This window comes from Anabrus simplex, chromosome 6 (genome assembly GCF_040414725.1).
Source record: "Anabrus simplex isolate iqAnaSimp1 chromosome 6, ASM4041472v1, whole genome shotgun sequence".
NCBI lineage: Eukaryota > Metazoa > Arthropoda > Insecta > Orthoptera > Tettigoniidae > Anabrus > Anabrus simplex.
Window position 1 is genome coordinate 128,672,282 of NC_090270.1, and position 18,577 is coordinate 128,690,858.

At 35.8% G+C, this 18,577-nt stretch overlaps 1 protein-coding gene across 2 annotated transcripts in view; it reads left to right on the top strand.

The window, feature by feature from the left end:
* Nucleotides 1-16,248, top strand: part of Pburs (Partner of Bursicon) — a 29,096-nt gene extending 12,848 nt beyond the window's left edge. For both annotated transcript variants that reach the window (XM_068228067.1, XM_067149099.2), the window contains exons 2-4: nt 8,051-8,198; nt 11,329-11,453; nt 15,918-16,248. In XM_068228067.1, coding sequence (XP_068084168.1) covers nt 8,054-8,198; nt 11,329-11,453; nt 15,918-16,088 — 441 coding nt within the window. In that variant the 5' untranslated portion in view covers nt 8,051-8,053 and the 3' untranslated portion in view covers nt 16,089-16,248. The remainder of the gene's footprint in view (nt 1-8,050; nt 8,199-11,328; nt 11,454-15,917) is intronic.
* The last annotated feature ends 2,329 nt before the right edge of the window (nt 16,249-18,577 follow it).

The following is an 18,577-nucleotide window of genomic DNA, read 5'->3' on the forward strand; positions in this document are numbered from 1 at the left end:
ATCGTTGTTTGAGGTACATTATGAAAATGTGGTGGCCAAAGACCTTTGGGAGGCCACAAGTCAAAGTCCCATACAGGAACAGATAATAAGAAGAAAATGGAGATGGATTGGGCACACCCTGAGAAGACCACAAGAAAGTATCACAAGTATCACTGAGATGGAATCCACAAGGTAGTCGCAGGCAAGGCAGACCGAGGATTGCCTGGAAGAGAACCATAGACAGGAAGATTGCTGGAGCGAACAAGACATGGAGGGAGGTGAAAACATTGGCGGCAGATAGAACAAGCTGGAGAAATTTTGTCAAGGCCCTATGTTCCACCCGGAATTAAAGGAAATAAGTCAGTAAGTCAAATCTTTCAATGCCACGTACGCCTATTGCAAATGTAGGTCTATTGCAAATGTTTAGATTTAACAGAGACTCATTATCATTGCCAAGAGGCGATTTCTTCTTAAGACGTTCTTCTACTTTACGCGTGTGTTTGCTTGAAGTTGTACAATATTTGTATTGACAATGAAAGTCCATTATAACGAAATTGTTACTACCCCAGGTTGCCGCAAAATTTATCTTGAAGATCTCTCGCAGTACTGGAGATAATTTAGAAGTATGTTTATATCTCCTTGACCAAATGGTCAGTATAGCGGTATTTGACTTAGAGTGTACCGGATTTGATACCTGACCAGACTGGAGTCTTTAGTTATGCCTGCATATATACGTGTTCATTTAAATACAACCTACCACACTGTCAACTACCAGAGAAACCCTATATTATGTGAATTTATGGTGTCTTTCTGCAAGAAAAATGCCACAAAAGCCGCAGGGAAAATAGGGGATAACTTTGGTCTGCTGCCTCATACCCTCCCCCAAGAATGATGATGATGATGATGATGATTGTTCTTGTTTAAAGGGCCTAACAGTTAGGTCATCGGCCACCCCACCCCCAGGAATGAACCTGGTACTAGTTTCATGTAGGCTGAGTGAACCACAGGTCTATATCTGCAGAAGTGGAAGTCTCGTCTTCCGGGACGGGGAATCTAACGCTCATCTATCCAGATGAACTCCACCGACTAAGCAAACCCATGTCTTCTTTATGTACCTTGTGGGCATATCTTTTATTTCTGCTGAATGAACTTTTCTCATACTGCAAATTGCTATTTGCATATGTCAAATTGTGCTATATTTTGTTGTATGTCCTTGCTACATGTATGGCAAATCAAACTGTTGCTTTAACCTCTGTGCTATCAGACTTATTTCTGCATTGTTAAACACCATGAGGTCAAAGATAACCCAAAAAAAAATATTATGAAAAAATATTTCTGCGTGTTATGTGCCTAGCTTTTGAACATACAAGGATTCGCCAAATTTAATTTTTTTTTGTGCGCCAAATTCTACCAAATTGTATGGTCCATTCTTTATTTTACCGAAGAGTACTGTAACTTGAAGAAAAAATATCTAATGCCACAATTGCAAGAAGACACAAAAAGAGAATTTATTTTTCAACAGGTTGCTGCACTTCCACATTTCCATCACAAGGTCACATCTTACCTCAATCACATCGTGATACGGATTGGACGTGGTGGAGTGATAGCTTGGCTGCCAAGATCATCCGATCTGCTGCTCTTGGATTTCTGTGTGTGAGGCTATGTTAAAAACAAGGTGTTTCTTCCAGCTCTTCCTGTAAGTCTAAATGAACTGTGAGTTCGTATAAGAGAAGCCGTAGCAACTATTTACCACGATATGATATGATTTGTAGAATTTGGAACAAAATCACGTACAGATTAGAAATATGCCATGTTACAAAAGAAAGCCATATTGAAAATTTGTAATATTTGTACACAAAACTTGAAGTTGTGCTGAGTATTTTGCTGTATTATCCAGTTAAACCTGGTATATACTTTCTTCACAATTCAAATTGATTTTTAAGCCAATTTAGGGAGACCGGGTGTTATTATCAGCATTATGTAACAAACATCAACACTGAAAAATGAAAATATATCTTTTAAATATCAATATCAGATTATCAATATAAACAGTATTGCAGATCTTTTATAGCTTTAGTTCAATAAAAGTCTTGCTTCAAGCAAGTTCTCAATGAGTGCAAGCTGTATCCAAATTGACCAGACAGCCCCAATTTCTGGAGACAGTTCCCAGTTTTAAGACGTTGTCCCCAGTCAATGGATGTCCCATGAACTGTCTCCTAGTCACACTTAATTTACTTTTTGTTATTGATTTCCATTAATTTTTGATAGAATGCAACAAAACATATTGTTTTGTATCCTGGCCAACTTCCAGCAGAGACAGTGGTTTAGAATATTCTTATAACTTGTTTTGTATTCCAGTAACAAAATTGTTTAGAGTTCGAGCATAGTGGCAAAAATGTCATCAAATGCAGCACTGAAGTGTTTGAATCTATGTGCAGTTAAAACACCTGGAGAGTACTATGGAACAGTTCTTAAAATAGCAAAGGAGGATAAAATATTCAGACTCTGTGCAAAAAGTGCTTTTACTTTCTGATGGTGAGATGGGAATTGCCCAAATAATCTTGATAACACATTCCATCTCCACTATAACTTCCTTCGTCTGTGTATACTTTCTAAAAGCATTTACCTATCTCCTTTTGTTTAAAATGTGGAGAAATCCTAAAGGCTGCCTACACTCTCATCATGACAGGTGATGTCCCAAGTAGAAGGACGATTATTGTAAAAAAAAAACACCTTGATTTTTGCCATTCTGTTATATTTTTCTGACAAGAATAGGTACCAGTAGGGCCTACGTAGATGGGATAATGTGAACACCTTTTCCAGGTGATTGATATTTAAATTATTCGCAGCATACTTAAAAACTTATTTAGTGTCAATTTTTATAATATTTTTATAACTGTGTACTCCAGTATGTAGGGTATGTTTAATTACATGTAATAAGCTTTAACATCTTCATTTAAGATAATAATCCTATATTGACTATAAATCAAATAGTGAATATTTAAGATTAACTTAAATATTGTATATAAGTTAATCTGAAATATTCGCTATTGGATATCTTTAACTCGCAACCATATGTGAAATCATGGCTGGAAGGGGTGACGTTCAGTTGATGAAACAGGATGTTGGAAACATGAAAATGCTGTTTATGACACCCAGTGGGAATCCACTCCATGATTGCTGAATTAATAAGGTGAGTTCCTGTAAATATTCCTCTCCAACTAAATCACTGGGCAAAGGTATTATAAAACGACGTCCATAATTTAAAAATATCCATATTACCACTATATTTCTATATGAAAAACATTCTGCATCCTGATACACTTTACTTTGTCCATTATGACAACATGTAATTGTGGGAAGTCGTCAATTTGTTCAATAAACATATATGGATAATGGATAATGGAAAATTATTAAACAAGTAAACTTATTATAATAAAGGGTTCAAACAAGTTTTAGTTATTTTCAAAGTACTAGTATTATATACACTTCATAGTTTTTTAAAGTAATTATTTTCCACTTTGGTATAAGAAGAATAAAACAAAATTTGGCCCTAAAAGTAAAATATGTCCTTGAATTACCCTTTGAAACACTAGTCAACCTAGCTTTATCTTTTTTTAATATTAAGAACATTTAATCAAGTTTTATTCATGAAATTAATTATTTTGAAAGGAGAGACTGTCTGATGAATCTTGAGTCTTTATTCAAGGTTCCATAATAGCTTTATGATCTATCTAATAAATCTTGAGACTTTATATAAGGTTCCATAATAGCTTTGATCTAAAGTTATGAGGTGTGCGAGTATGACTGGACATTTTCAATTGACATCCCTGATCACATAATCAACTAGACTACTGTAACTTAAATAAATAGTTGCTCGTCCAACTGACCAATGCAGAGTTAATAACAATTGGCATGATTATAAACATGCCACAATTCAAATATAATTTCATCTAAGTAGATTTTATGCAGTTTTATATAGAACAGTAGCATAGCCAGGATCGACCAATGGAGGGAATTATAGTTACAAAATGGAGATAGAACATAATGATAGTGCTTCTGCATGTCATAAGGACACTGAAACAGGTATATTATGTTGATATTCAGATTGCAGTACTGGTACATTACAAAATCTTACATTAAAATACAGAACAAGAACAATACAATTAAAGTGAATACCGTAGTTTTACAGTGAATGGTATGTTCAAATTATGATCTAAAATCCAACTTTCGAGGCTTCTTAAAAAAAACAGATTGAAGAGATCTGTTAGTGATACAATTTTTTCTCTATGAATATTCAATATTCAATTGTATATATCTTTGTGTTGACTTTCACTTGTTTACGGTCAGTTTCCATTTATTTTCTCTTGTAAAAATTCCCTGGTGGGCGGGGGGTGGCAGGGTGGGGGGGAGGTATAACTCCAGTAATCCACCTTGGCTGCACCCCTGATATAGAAGCTAATTAGGAAATGTCTTAATATTTGTGATATTTTAAATTTGATCTAAAAAACAAAATGGCAAAAGCAAGAGCATTCTTTGCTTGAAGGGAAGAATGTATTGTCCATTAAAGCTAGATATGCCACTAGCAAAGAGTCCCACCCCCTCCTGAGCTGCCGGTAGAGTGTGAGAGAGGGGAGCTGGTGGTGATACAGCTATACAGTATAAAAGAAGGGTGAGAAATGCTGTGACAGCAGACAGCCTCAAGTCACCAACATCGACCAACACAACACCAGAACAGGCAAGTAACAGCAGCTTACAGACTGATCATTTATCTGAGCCTTAAATTAGCAAGTTAACTGGAATGTTTGAAGAAAAGAGGACACCCATTCATAAGTAAATTTTCCTTTTTTTTTTTTTCTGTTAACCTATTCAATTTTGAAAATAATTCCAAAATATAAGTGAAAAAGAAAATTAATTCATGCTAATATTTGAAATAAGCAATTTTTCTAATTATTATTATTATTATTAGATAAATAATTTTATGGATTAAATTATTCAATATTTCACTGAACATGGATTTTTATTCAGAACCAAGTTATTCAGCAGTTATTAATCTAACCTGTATTAAGAATAATTTCATATTAACATTTTAAAGAATAACTTAGGTGTAAAGTAAACATTTGCTAACCATATTAGAATAAGTTACAACGTATTACTTTTACCAACTGCAACTTTTTCTGCTGTGTGTTGTATTTCCGCAGCTCACTGAGATAAACATAATTTAAAGGATATCATAAAATACACACAAGTCCAATTTAAATTTTTGTATATGCCAGAATTTTGCCCTCTTAAGGAGTTCTTTGAAGTACCAGTAAATCTAATCACATAAATCTCTCACATTTAAGCACACTGAAATATCAATCAACTGCACCAGCCTTCGACCTTGTGATCTTCTAGCATATTAATAATAATTCATTTCATGCCCCACTAATTAGAGCCTCCGTGGCTCAGGTGGCAGCGTGCCGGCCTCTCACCACTGGGTTCCTTGGTTCAAATCCCGGTCACTCCATGTGAGATTTGTGCTGGTCAAAGCAGAGGCAGAACAGGTTTTTCTCCAGATATTCTGGTTTTCCCTCTCCAATATCATTTCATTTCATCTGTCATTCATTAATCATTGGCCCAGAGGAGTGCAACAGGCTTCGGCAACTGGCACAATTTTTATCCTCGCCACTAGATGGGGGCTTCATTCATTCCATTCCTGACCCGGTCGAATGACTGGAAACAGGCTGTGGTTCTTCATTTCATTCACTAATTAACTTCATCATTTTTTAAGACACCAAGGAGTTGGAAATTTTGTTCATCAGATTCTTCAGTGAAAAATGTACACAACAATTTTAAATGATAACAATTTCTTTACATACTACCGAATTTCACTCCACTTCTTTAAAAATGCATTGAAACACTGTCAAATGGAACTGCAGCATATTAGATATGATTATTCATTTGAAATTATTCCATGAGATGCAATGAAGAAAAAACAGTAGCCAATATTTTAACTACCTACTAACAATAAACAAACAAACAAGCAAACAAACTAACTAACTAACTAACTAACTAACCAACCCTTGGTGCACCTGCCTGTAAGGGACTCGGCCTGCCAAGATGCTTGCTGCCCAGCCAGCCAGCCAGCCTGCAGATACTTGAGTGTCATGTGGTCATTGCGATTACATCCTCAGCTCTATTGCTTGGTTTTCTTGACTGGGTCCGTTACGTCTCGTATTATAGACCTCCTCATTTGGTCTCACAAGACTGAGTGAACCCCGTTCCAGCCCTCAGTCTGAAATTAAGATCCTTGGAATGGCTGTGAATTCAGCGTAGGGCCTCTGAGTAAGGGACAGGCACACAACACCTACACCATGGGCCTGGTCCCTATCTACATTCATAATTTATTTCAGTTTCCAGCTCTATTTGACGAATCAGTGATGTGTTTCTGGAATGAGAATGATATTGTTTATAACTGAGAGGAAATCATTATTTTAAATGCATAGCTTAATGGTGTTGTATGACAAACGAATATTACAATATTTCTTATATTTTCAGAAGTATTTAAGTGATGTCTATGGGGATATATTACTGTATTTATAATTCATGTAAAATATAGATCTATAAAACAATTTTTTTCCTCACATCCATTACTCTGGTGTCTATATTGAAATGTGTAGCTGAACTGAGTCTGGGATTGTAAAATATTCCCCTGGAATTGGAAAAATGTTGTCTTAGCATTTTGCTGCAGTCATTTATGAGAAATTTCCATGAAAGGATGTGCCTGAGACAGTACAAAAGTTCAAAGATCAATCCATCAAACTGAAATTAATCATTACTTTCATGGTGCATACTGACAGGATTTTCTTCATCTTCCATCTGGCTATTCTGGATTTCAACCAGAATTATTTCTTCCATTAGTTCCATAAAAACATCATTGACTGGGTGTTTGTGTCATCCTTAATGTTCCTTTCCTCACATTCAACACTTTACACTTCCACCATTTACAAAATACATGCAGGTTCCTCACATATGGTGCAAGTAGGGGCAAAAGATCTTTCTAGGTCGATGCCCCAAACAAATACCATTAAAAAAAGAAAATGTACTATATATTTCCAAAAGACTCAACAGTTGGTAAACAGTAGTTTCATGTTTGAAAGTGGTATGGCAGAATAAAATAAACATTAAATATGGAACTGTATGTAGTGTCCACTTTATGATGGTGATTATATAAGTATGACTTAAAATCAGAACTTTTAGGATTACAGTGAAGGAATTTGCTTAAACCAAATGTAGTGCTTACTTTGAAATTTCAGAATATACACCAAAAGATGGCCATGCGAACTCCCAAGTTTCAGTTTGACGCTCATCCTGCATGCTAGTAATGAGCAGGTTGTCATTTTGTTTTCCACTTTCCACTATAATTCATATTTGCCATTTAAATGTAGCAAACAAGGCTAAAAGAGCAATTCTGCTTCAAGGTTTGCAAATGGCAAGCTTCATCTACCCCATACCCACATTGAATAAAATGTAATCGTTTTATAGATTTTACATCCCACTTACTACTTGTAGGCCTACAGTTTTTGGACATGCCAAGAGTCAGTGCCATCTATCAAGTGGTTAGCCAAGGCTGGCTAATTTTCTGAAGGTGGGAAAAACTACAGCAATACTACATGGTTCAGGATGGTTTAAGAACTCTGATGAAGACTGCAAGTTCATTCACCAACATTATATCTCCATTCTAATTCCTCTACCTAAAATATCTGGTCTTGATATCACACACACTATTTGTAGTTCACTACAGTGACACATCCTGTTAGTAAGAAAAATGAATGTGCTCTCATGATATTAACTCAAAATTCTTCCATTTCATCAGCTGAAGTCATACAATATTTTTATAGTTCTTAGTGCTTGAGAGTTGTAGAAAGTATAATTGAAGAAGAAGTTAGAAATATGTCTTTTATTTTGTATAAGCAACCACTTTAGAATGTCCAGTCCAAGTCTGATTTTCTATAACATTAACATGTATTACTTTAAGAAATAATTAAATTTAAGATGACATTTTTAAGTTGATAATGTCTCATAACAGGTGATGAAGATGTCCTCCTTGTTTCTCCTGCCCCTCATAAGGCTAATGATCACTATACTGGTCATCTTCCCCAGTAGAGCCTTCACCGATACAGATCCTGGTGATGATCAGTGTGAAACCTTGCCTTCAGAAATCAATATTATAAAAGGTAAGTCACATATTAATTAATATATTATTCATCCATTAAACTATTCTTGCTGCTAATTCTGCAGAGTATGGTTTTTTAGTTAGTAGCAGCAGTGCTGCAGTTGTGATGTTAAGAATGCGCAATGGCTTCCTTCACCTATTGATACACCACATGTGACACTGGAGATATTCATATAGTGTGTTTAAAATGTTCAAGACAATAGATCAATCCAATGACTGTGAAGTATGATTCGTGATTCATTTCCTGAATGCATGAACATTAAAACCAGCTGACATTCATTGCTAAGTATGTGAAGTGTATGGTGAAAGGGCAGTAATGGACTGAATGGTGAGGAAATAGGTTTGCATGTTCAATAAAGGTCATCAACATATGCATGATGTACCGCACAACAGATGACTGCCTGTTGTCACAGCGATTTCCATCTTTTCCTTCACCCGAAGAAGTTCCTTGGTTACAAATGTTTTGATGATGATGATGATGATGATGATGATGATGATGATGATGATGATGATGTCCTCGTCCTCAAGGAAGGAATACAGACATGGCTTTCATCACAGGCATCGTTGTTCTAAAACAAAGACATAGAATACTTAATGCCATGTTATGACAAGTGCCTTAATAATGGTGGTGACTATATAGAGACATAGCTTAAGGTGTGTAGAATTCAAAGAAAAGAAAATATTTTCACCGTAATGTTTTTTCTTTGGAAAAACTATCAGCACTTACTTAAAAAGTGCAGTTTGTGTGATAGAGTGATGGGTTACTAAGTGAAAACAGACCAGTTAAATATTATTTACTCATACTTCTTACAATATTACTAGCAGTACCCATGTCTCTGTTGTATTGAAGTCAGAATTAGATACCGTATGTGCATGTTGATAACAACAGTGAACAGAACAATAATATATAAAATGGCGTTTCCAAGGCCATAGCCAGGAAGCATTACCTTTTCCAGAACCTGTATTTCTAACCGATTAGGCAGTGTGTTTTCTTTTAAGAGTCCCACATGTACATTTCCTTTGGCTTGGTTCACATTTTCTTTCATTGCCCCCATGGCCTTCTGCCTCAAACTTTCCTTAACAGAGGGGAAAAAATATAATGATTATTGAACTTGGAACAATAGTAGATAAAAATAACAATTTTCACACTAAACCACCCTAGCTGCTCTCCACTGCCTTGGGAGTGGTCTCGTCCACATGCTCGGAATGTTCTTATGACATGTAAAAGTGAAATTTTCTGACAAACCGTTAAAGTTACTATAAAAATGTAGGTGTATATGAATAGTTGAATATTCAACTTCCTGAAAAACAAGCTCCCTTTATTTTTGTTTTTATGGGGTAAAACATGTACCAAAATATTTTCCCTTTTAGGGTCCTGGATGCACAGTTTTTCTGACTAGCTCTACTTGTTTATAAACAACTTGCTGTTCAAAAGGTGTTATTTCCACATTAAGAAAGTTGTGGAAAAAGCGCAAGAAACATAAATTAAAAGGCACATGGAATGTACGGTAGGCCTACCCATGATTGGGTTTGGTACAACTTTTATGGAATTACATCTTCATGGTCTGGCGATTGATAATATTCAACTACTGTAATGCATGTGGACAAAATACTGATTTATTTTTTGGAAGTGGAAGTAGCACCTTTTGAAGAGACACTTCTCAGTTATATATATACAGCATATAATAATATAGAAGAAATGAATTTTTTTATGGTTAATACTAAAATTGGTTGATTTGTTCGTAAGATTTCCCTTCATACACAAACAAATTCAGAGACTTTCTCTCGTTACAATATTAACATAGATTACTTGACTAGAGCTTGTACATCAGCAATTCAAAATTTGCATAAACTGATTCAAAAAGAATAAATACTCAGTAATAAATAGAAATTCTACATACACTCTTCAAGGCCAATTTGTCAGTTCTCTTGAAAACATACATTATTTCTTTCTGGCATATTTTTTCCTAGGGGCTTTATGTCGCACCAACACAGATAGGTCTTATGGGGACGATGGGATAGGAAAGGCCTAGGAGTTGGAAGGAAGCGGCCGTGGCCTTAATTAAGGTACAGCCCCAGCATTTGCCTGGTGTGAAAATCGGAAACCACGGAAAACCATCTTCACGGCTGCCGATAATGGGATTCGAACCTACTATCTCCCGGATGCAAGCTCACAGCCGCGCGCCTCTACGCGCACGGCCAACTCGCCCGGTTTTCTGGCATATTAATGGCACTGTAAAACTGATAGGTTTTTGGCAATGGTTGGATGGTAAGGTAGTGACTGTGGTCTTATTTATGGTACAGCTCTAGTATTTGTTGGTGTGAAAATGGGAATCCATGGAAAACCTTCTCCAGGCTACTCATGGTGGGGTCCTTATCCAATACTTCCTGAATACAAGCTTACAACTAGTTTGGTACCGTATTAAAATTAAAACCTCGATTACAGTATGCCAAGAAGGCTGTAATATAATGGAACATACAGGGGTGAAACAAATCATGATTAACAGATGGTTTGGAAGTAGATTGAACCACAGATGTAACAAAAATTTGGAGGCTGTATGGTATGAGATACAGTGCGATAGATCAAAAAGACAAGGTTACTGATTAAGCAGTCTCCTGCAGTGACCAAAAACTTCCCATAATCTAAGTTATTAGGTACCTGTCAAAGAAGGACTGGATTAGCCACAGTATGAAACTCTACTTTTTATCCTTCTCTTAAAGATAGACCTGAATATACCAGTTGTTGAGATAATTTACTGGAATGGTGTACCTGAGATCAATGTGAATGTGCAGATTTAACTTTTTTTAACTAAAAAGCTTTTCTGTACAGTACTAGGTATTCATATTGTTTGAGTTCTAACTACATTATTATAAATATTCCCAATTTTTAATATGTGCATTGCATGAATTGCCACTGATCTTTTCCTTTTCTATTTTTATAAATTATTGAGATAAGCCTCTGGCCTTTAAAACTTATGTCTCATTAAGTGATTATGGTGTCATCTCAGTTTAAAAAAAACTCCTAAGCAATTTCCTAATCTCCTTTTATGTAATCATACATATTATAGATTTGCACTTTTCCTATATAAAGTTATTAATGATAAATGCTATCATTTCACATTGATATACAGAGGAGTTTGATGAGCTCGGCCGACTACAGAGAACATGCACCAGTGAAGTCGGAGTCAACAAGTGCGAAGGTGCCTGCAATTCTCAAGTACAACCCAGTGTCAAAACTCCTACTGGATTTCAGAAGGTTAGATACCAATATTCTCTGGTTCTTCTAGGTCTTCTCATTATGTAATTACAGTGTCTGAATTCCATCTGTGATTCACTTTTACCCACTCCTCACAATCCCTTGTTAATCTGTTTCTCTCTCTCATTTCTTTATCTAGTTTCCTTCCAATCTCTTCAGCATTCTGTGTATACAGTATGTCTTGGTCTCCCTCTGCTTTTCTTTCCTTCTGGCCTTGGTTCATGAATTTATATTAGTCATCTTGTATGATCCATTCTTTCAATATGTACAAATCAAGTAAGCTGACTCTTGCTTATATACCTCGTATATCTTCAAAGTGGTTCTATTCTTACTTCTCTTATTCTCTCATGGTCTTCCCATCAATACACAGGTAACTGGTTGCAGTGATTTTGCACTGGGTGGAGTCGCAACATTCCTACGCCTAAATACAAAGATAATTTTCTGAATATCCAACTTGTAAATTACAACTTACCGGTAATGTAATTTTTCAACAGAAATTATTATAACATTATAATAGGAATCTTCTGATATTCATAAATAGCATGATAAATAACTTAAAAAATAGCTCTTAAAATTAAACATGTTGTAGAAAGTGAGATTTTTGGTTACTATGTAAGTGGTGAAAGTGATGTTTCTAAAAATATAAATGTTGGTGTTAATTTGAAGATAAAATTAGGGATGCAAGACTAAGTGACACTAACTTACCTTAGTTTCTGTCAATTATAGAGGAGAAGAACCATACCTAGAAGAAGAAAGCCCTGATTACACTATTATTTAAGAAAAGGAGTGAGAGGAAGTGTACTAAGTATAGAGGAATTATCCTGCTGTCATATTGCCTTAAGATAATGGAAAATTCATAGAAGAGAGGCTAAGAGAAATTAAAAAAAAACACCAATTTTAAGAAGAACATGATTTCAGTCACAGAAGAGGGCAATAGATCTTATCTTTGCCACTTGACAGATATTGGGAAAGAGGTAAAGATTTAATTGTTGTGTTTTTAGACTTGTAGAAAGCTTATGACAGCGTGGCGAGAAGTAAAATATGGAAGAGCCTAGACAAACTAAGGGTTCCAAAATCTATAATTTGAAAGATCCAAATCTTGTACGAAGTTTGTGAGAGCAGTGTGCAGGTGGGAAATGGCAGTTTGAAATGGTATTGAATGAAGTGTATGCTGGTGGTTTGAATGCATTTACGGTATTTTTGCTGATGATCTTGCCATGTGAAGAGACAGATCATGAGGTATAAACATGGTTGGATTGTTGGAGCAGCAGGTTTAAAGGAATATAAGTGAACTGTGAACAAGATAAAGACAATAGCAATGAAAATGATTTGAACATCCATTCAGTGTAACCTTACACTTGAGGAAGAAACAGAGTTGTGCATTAAATACATGAGACAGTAGAAAGACAATCAAGCATCAGAAATGAAGTTTCTAAAATTATCTATGCAAAAGAAAAGTAGGGACAGAATACACAAAGATTATGTCAGAAGAGACATGCAGATGAACTCAACATTGGAGAAAAGACTGGGCTGAAATGGTTTGGCCATGTAATGTGAATGCAGGAGTACTTTGAGAGGATGGTACTTGGATGGAAAAAGACCAATTGGACATCCAAGAAGGAGGTGGTTGGGCCAAATTAAAGAAGATCTGACAAAAGAAAGGGAGAGAGACATTGGAAGATGTAATGAGAGAAGAATATTTTAAGATGCTACTAAGCTACTGCATAGTGAAAATAAGAATTTCACTAATGATGCTTTTTTTTTTTTTTTTTTTCTTTTTTTTTTTTTCTTTTCAGAGGACATACTTTTTACTGCAGTATATCTGAATCCACAATATGTTGGCCCATGTTATACTAGCTTTCTACAGTTATAGTACTAGTTAAACATAGTAAAATATTTAACTATCATATTATATTATTCTCATCAACTACTTTTCCTCCTTCAGTTTCATGGTTAGCAAAAGTTAAGGAAATTAATGGTAAATACCAATTTACAGTAGAGTCTCACTCAACCGACCTTCGCTTATCCGACATTCCATGTTATCCGACACTGGTAGGCTTAATTTGAACTTTAGGTGGAGGCAATTCTGGGATACCTGGTTTGGAGTGTGCGACCATGGGACAAGCACTGGCAGTCATGTGGTAGGACCGGGTTTTTCTCAAGGACACATGCAGCAAGTTTTCAGTCATTGTTCGGTGTAGTATTGGTTGGGTGCGGATGTTATAGTTTTCATATCCTCTGTGAATATGGCGAGTAAACGGAAGAAAGTAATTGTTTCTGTGGAAGACAAGTTCAGTGGGTTAAAGAGACTGGACAAAGAGGAAACTCTTCAAAAAGTGGCTTCAGATTATGGTGTTGGATGTGTTACAGTGGGAGACTGGAAACATATGAGGGAAGAAATTGAAAAGTGGTGCTCTACCAGAGCAACAAGTGATGCACTGAAAATTAGAAAAGCAATGACAAATGTGAGTAGGAAAAAGTGAGTGAAGCACTATTTCTTTGGTTCACTAAAAACCAGGAAAAGGGCCCGTCAATATCTGGCCCCATTCTGCAAGAAATGGTGGTGTATTTCCAGATGGAGTTTAATGAAGGGGACTCTAATTTTACTGCCAGTGCTGGGTGGCTTGATCGGTGGAAAAAAACGGGTACGCCATTGGGCAGTTTAATATCTGTGGAGAAAAACTGTCAGCTAAATCCGATGAGATTGTGAAATTTAAAAGGGAATTTCAAGAAATAATTCTTGCTGAAGGATTAACCGGTGATCAGATTTTTATTTGTGATGAGACTGGGTTGAATTTCAAGATGCTGCCATCATAACTCTCGCAGCCCAAGCCAAGATGTCTGCACCTGGCTACAAGCGTAGTAAGGAAAGAGTTGCTGTTCTTGCCTGTAGTAATGTTACTGGGAACTTAATAGCAAAATTGTTTACGATCGGTAGGGCAAAGAAGCCTAGGACATTTAAAAACATTTCTGTTAATGCTCTTCCAGTTCATTACACGAATCAGAAGGCAGCCTGGATGTCAGCTGACTTCTTAAAAGACTGTTCTTTACACAGTTTGTTCCAGATGTGGAAACATTTCTAGCTTCAAACAATCTCCCTGGAAAAGCTCTTCTTCTACTAGACAACGCTCCATCACACGCAAATGAAGAGCAACGTAGAAGTGGTGACATCAAAGTCATGTTCATTCCTCCTAACGTGACATCATTATGCTGCCAATAGACCAAGATGTGTTGGAAACACTGAAGAGGAAATATCGGTGGAAACTCCTTTCATCCCTGATAGAGAAAATGGACGATAGCAACGACATGATAGAAAAGTTAAAATGAAACAACATGAAAGACGTGGCATACTGGATAGCGCAGTCTTGGTAAGAAGTTGAAACAATGACATTAGAAAGTCTTGGAACATATCGTTGAGTGAGGTTGAACAGCGAGAGGAGGTGATACAAGAAGACATGGAAAACATTGTTCCCTTACTGAACTGCATTCCTGGCTGTGAGGATGCTACGACTCAAGATGTGAGTAAGTGGTGTGCACAACATCAGCTGTTTGAACTAACTGATCCTGATATTATTGGTTTTGTGAATGCTAACGAAAATGAAGATGATGAACAAGAAGAACGAGGCGAGGCATTGCAGAACAAAAGGAGAAAACGATGACTCACAGTGAAGGATCACCGTTGATGGCAGGATCTCGCAGCAAGAAAACTTGAATCAGCAGGCAAGCAGACGTTGTTGACAAGTTTCTTTTCGTAAGACATTTGAAATGTTTTCGTTCAATACTGCATGTACTGTAGAATCAAATTGATAAATCAATAGCCGAGCTGAGTGGCTCAGACGGTTAAGGCGCTGGCCTTCTAACCCCAACTTGGCAGGTTCGATCCTGGCTCAGTCCGGTGGTATTTGAAGGTGCTCAAATACGACAGCCCCGTGTCGGTAGATTTACTGGCACGTAAAAGAACTCCCGCGGGACTAAATTCCGGCACCTCGGCGTCTCCGAAGACCGTAACAGTAGTTAGTGGGACGTAAAGCAAATAACGTCATCGTCGTCGATAAATCAATAAATACAGTACCGTAAAGCATAGTAATACAGTATAGACTTCTTGTTTGTTTTAGTTTATTTTCAAAGTTATTCTGTATTAACAGACATTTTCAGTGATCCGGTGTACCCCAGGTCCCGTTTAGGTCGGATAATCGAGACTCTACTGTATTTGGTAAACTCTTAGTTATGAGTGCACAAAATAGAAAACAAACAAAATCTTCTTCTCTCTTCTGCTAATGCAAATTATGTTGAAATATTAGATCACATGATGTATCTTTTTATGTATAAGCAACCATATTCTTATCTGCTAAGTCATTGCTATGTTTTCACTTCTTAGTGATACTGCACTCCTAGTCAACTTAACACAATATTTTAAATTTTTATTTTGAAATAATAAAGTTAATTATTTGATGTGTTGCTTAGGACTGCTACTGCTGCCAAGAAAGCTTTCTACGAGAACGTGTCGTCACACTGTCTCACTGTTATAACCCAGATGGCATGCGATTGACCGATGAGAGGCTAGCAAGTATGGAGATCAAACTGCGAGAACCTGTGGACTGTAAGTGCTACAAATGTGGAGATTTTTCACGCTAACCACTTCTTTGATTGAGTGAAGAAGAGATAGTCTGAGTAATGTAATATGGATGGAGTTGACTAATGTTATCAACTTTTATTAGTGTTACCAGGAATGTGCTAAAGTACTTTATACTTCTCTTGTACTAATGTAAATGTAATTTATTCAAATAAAGTGATAAAGCAGACAACATTTTACAAGAAAAATAAACCCAGAGTCTTTTACTGTATTTTCTTTTACAATTTAAATATAGTTTGTGCTTAAAGCAGTGACAGCAGTAGAATCTTAAGCTTGCCTCATTGTACTACAAAAATTTCATTAGGAGTTATGTTATCATATTTTTATGCAAAGGTATTAATTGCATTTTCTACATTAATACTAGTAATGTATTGTAACTGAATGATGGCAATGCTTCATCACTTTCTTGATGAAGATTTCCTGACTGTTTTAAAATGTAAATTCTCAATAACATTGAGGAAATGTTTAGTACGGTACATTTATTTTCTTATATCCAACATATTTTCAGAAGAAACTGCTTTTAGCATGACTACTTTATGTTAACAAATAATGATATGCTGACTATTAATTTAATTTATGTTGATAACTCCAGAATATAAGCATGGAAATATTCTGCCTTAATTATTGTGAAATAGGAGGAAAAATTATTTAGTTATGTTACTGCAACCATACAAAAAGTACAATAAATGGCACAAAAGAAGGAGGGCATCTTGTGCAGCAGTTTTACCACCTAAAAGAAGTAAAAATCAACTTTGCACTTCAACACAAACTACTCGATCAAAATATACATAGGAACATTCTGGACTCAAATTTGCATAATATACAAATTCAATAATACAATACATACAGAAAAAATAAAATAGAATATACAGCTAAGGGAAATTACGCTTTTAATTACAGGCATGGATGTACGTAGACTATTCCCTTTGAGGATATACATAACTGTGTCATAACATTTACTAAATTTCAAAACCAAGTCCTTAGTGAAGAGGCTGCATTTGCTGGTGAGATGTAACGTTTACAATATGCTTTGGCTTCTGGTATGGGATGGAAGAAATTTGTTACTTTCATCATCCTGTCTCAGTCTCATCCTTGGCTTTCACAATGTGAAAGAGACTGAGGTACGAGCGATGCTAGTAATGCCATTTTTTATGTAGCCAGTCCCTGTTATGAATGGTGTGAAAGCATCGCTGATAGGATCAGATGGTGCATGCATTCCAGTAGGCTTGGCAGATTGATATGTAATAGCAATTCTGGCTCGGTGAGGAACACAATGGGAAACTACCTCACTCCTCATTCCCTAGTATATCTCTTCAGTGATGCCTAGGCCATTTATGATAGCTAATGGTAGAGCTGTTGAGGATCCAACTAGCCTTCAGGCTGAGTACTCAAAAAAAACAAAAACAAAACCACACACACACACACCCATGCATGCACGCACACACACAAACACACACATATTACATAATACATACATACTGAACAGGATTTTAAAGTATATACAAATGAAGTACGGTACCATAGATCTGATAATATTGAGTAAGTCAACTGTGTGTTGTAAATACTGGTATTAGCAACCTTAAAAATGCTTTTTCTGAAGAAATTCCTATGAATATGTATTAATCTTTGAATAATTCAACACATATTTTTAGAGTTAATTGTTAATGTTTTTTGAAACTTTTGGATATCACATATTCAGTAATAAAGCTTAATTCATGATTTTTTAAGGGTTTTATATAAAATGTTTCTGAACTGTAACAATTACCTATATCTTTAACCTTAACGCAGTGATGCATTGTGTCAATAGGAAGCAAAGTACAGATAAGGTAAAAGGAAAGTTAGAGTATGTATAGCAACAAATAATAAAAAACATAGGAGTAATGGAATTAAATTTACTTCTCAACAAATATTAGAGCATTAAGTAATATGAGTAATAATTACCATAATATGAATAATTGATAAGAATGAAAAACTTCAATGGAATAGGATAGCCGGAACATTTTGATTTAAAGGCAAAAATCAGGGCATTTACCCCTTTTGTTCAAATTCATCAGCTTTTGGTGAGTTTTACATTGAATATCTTCAAGAACAATGGACATAATGAGGAACTTGATAATATGGGCTGGCTCTAGTGAAACAGTTTAATGACTGTGACTCTTTTTAAGCCACTTCCTTCCAGTATGCCAGGTAGAACTTGAGTGAAAGATATGTTTCCATTTGCTTCTTTCTAAACTTTTTCTCTCTAATTTCTTCCAATATCTCTCCCATTTTTACTAGATTTTTTAAAAATTTGGTCTAACCATCTCCTTCTGGGGCATCTGACTGGTTATTCTCCAGGCACCATTATCTCTACGAGTACTGGCTCAGTCTTCCTTCCATTGTCCAATTCATCTATCTTGTTAAGTAATCATTCCTATTTCTGTCCTTTCTTCTTTCTGCATAGCTGATCGTAGAAAATTCATTTAAATTTGGGGCTCATTATTACTGCAAA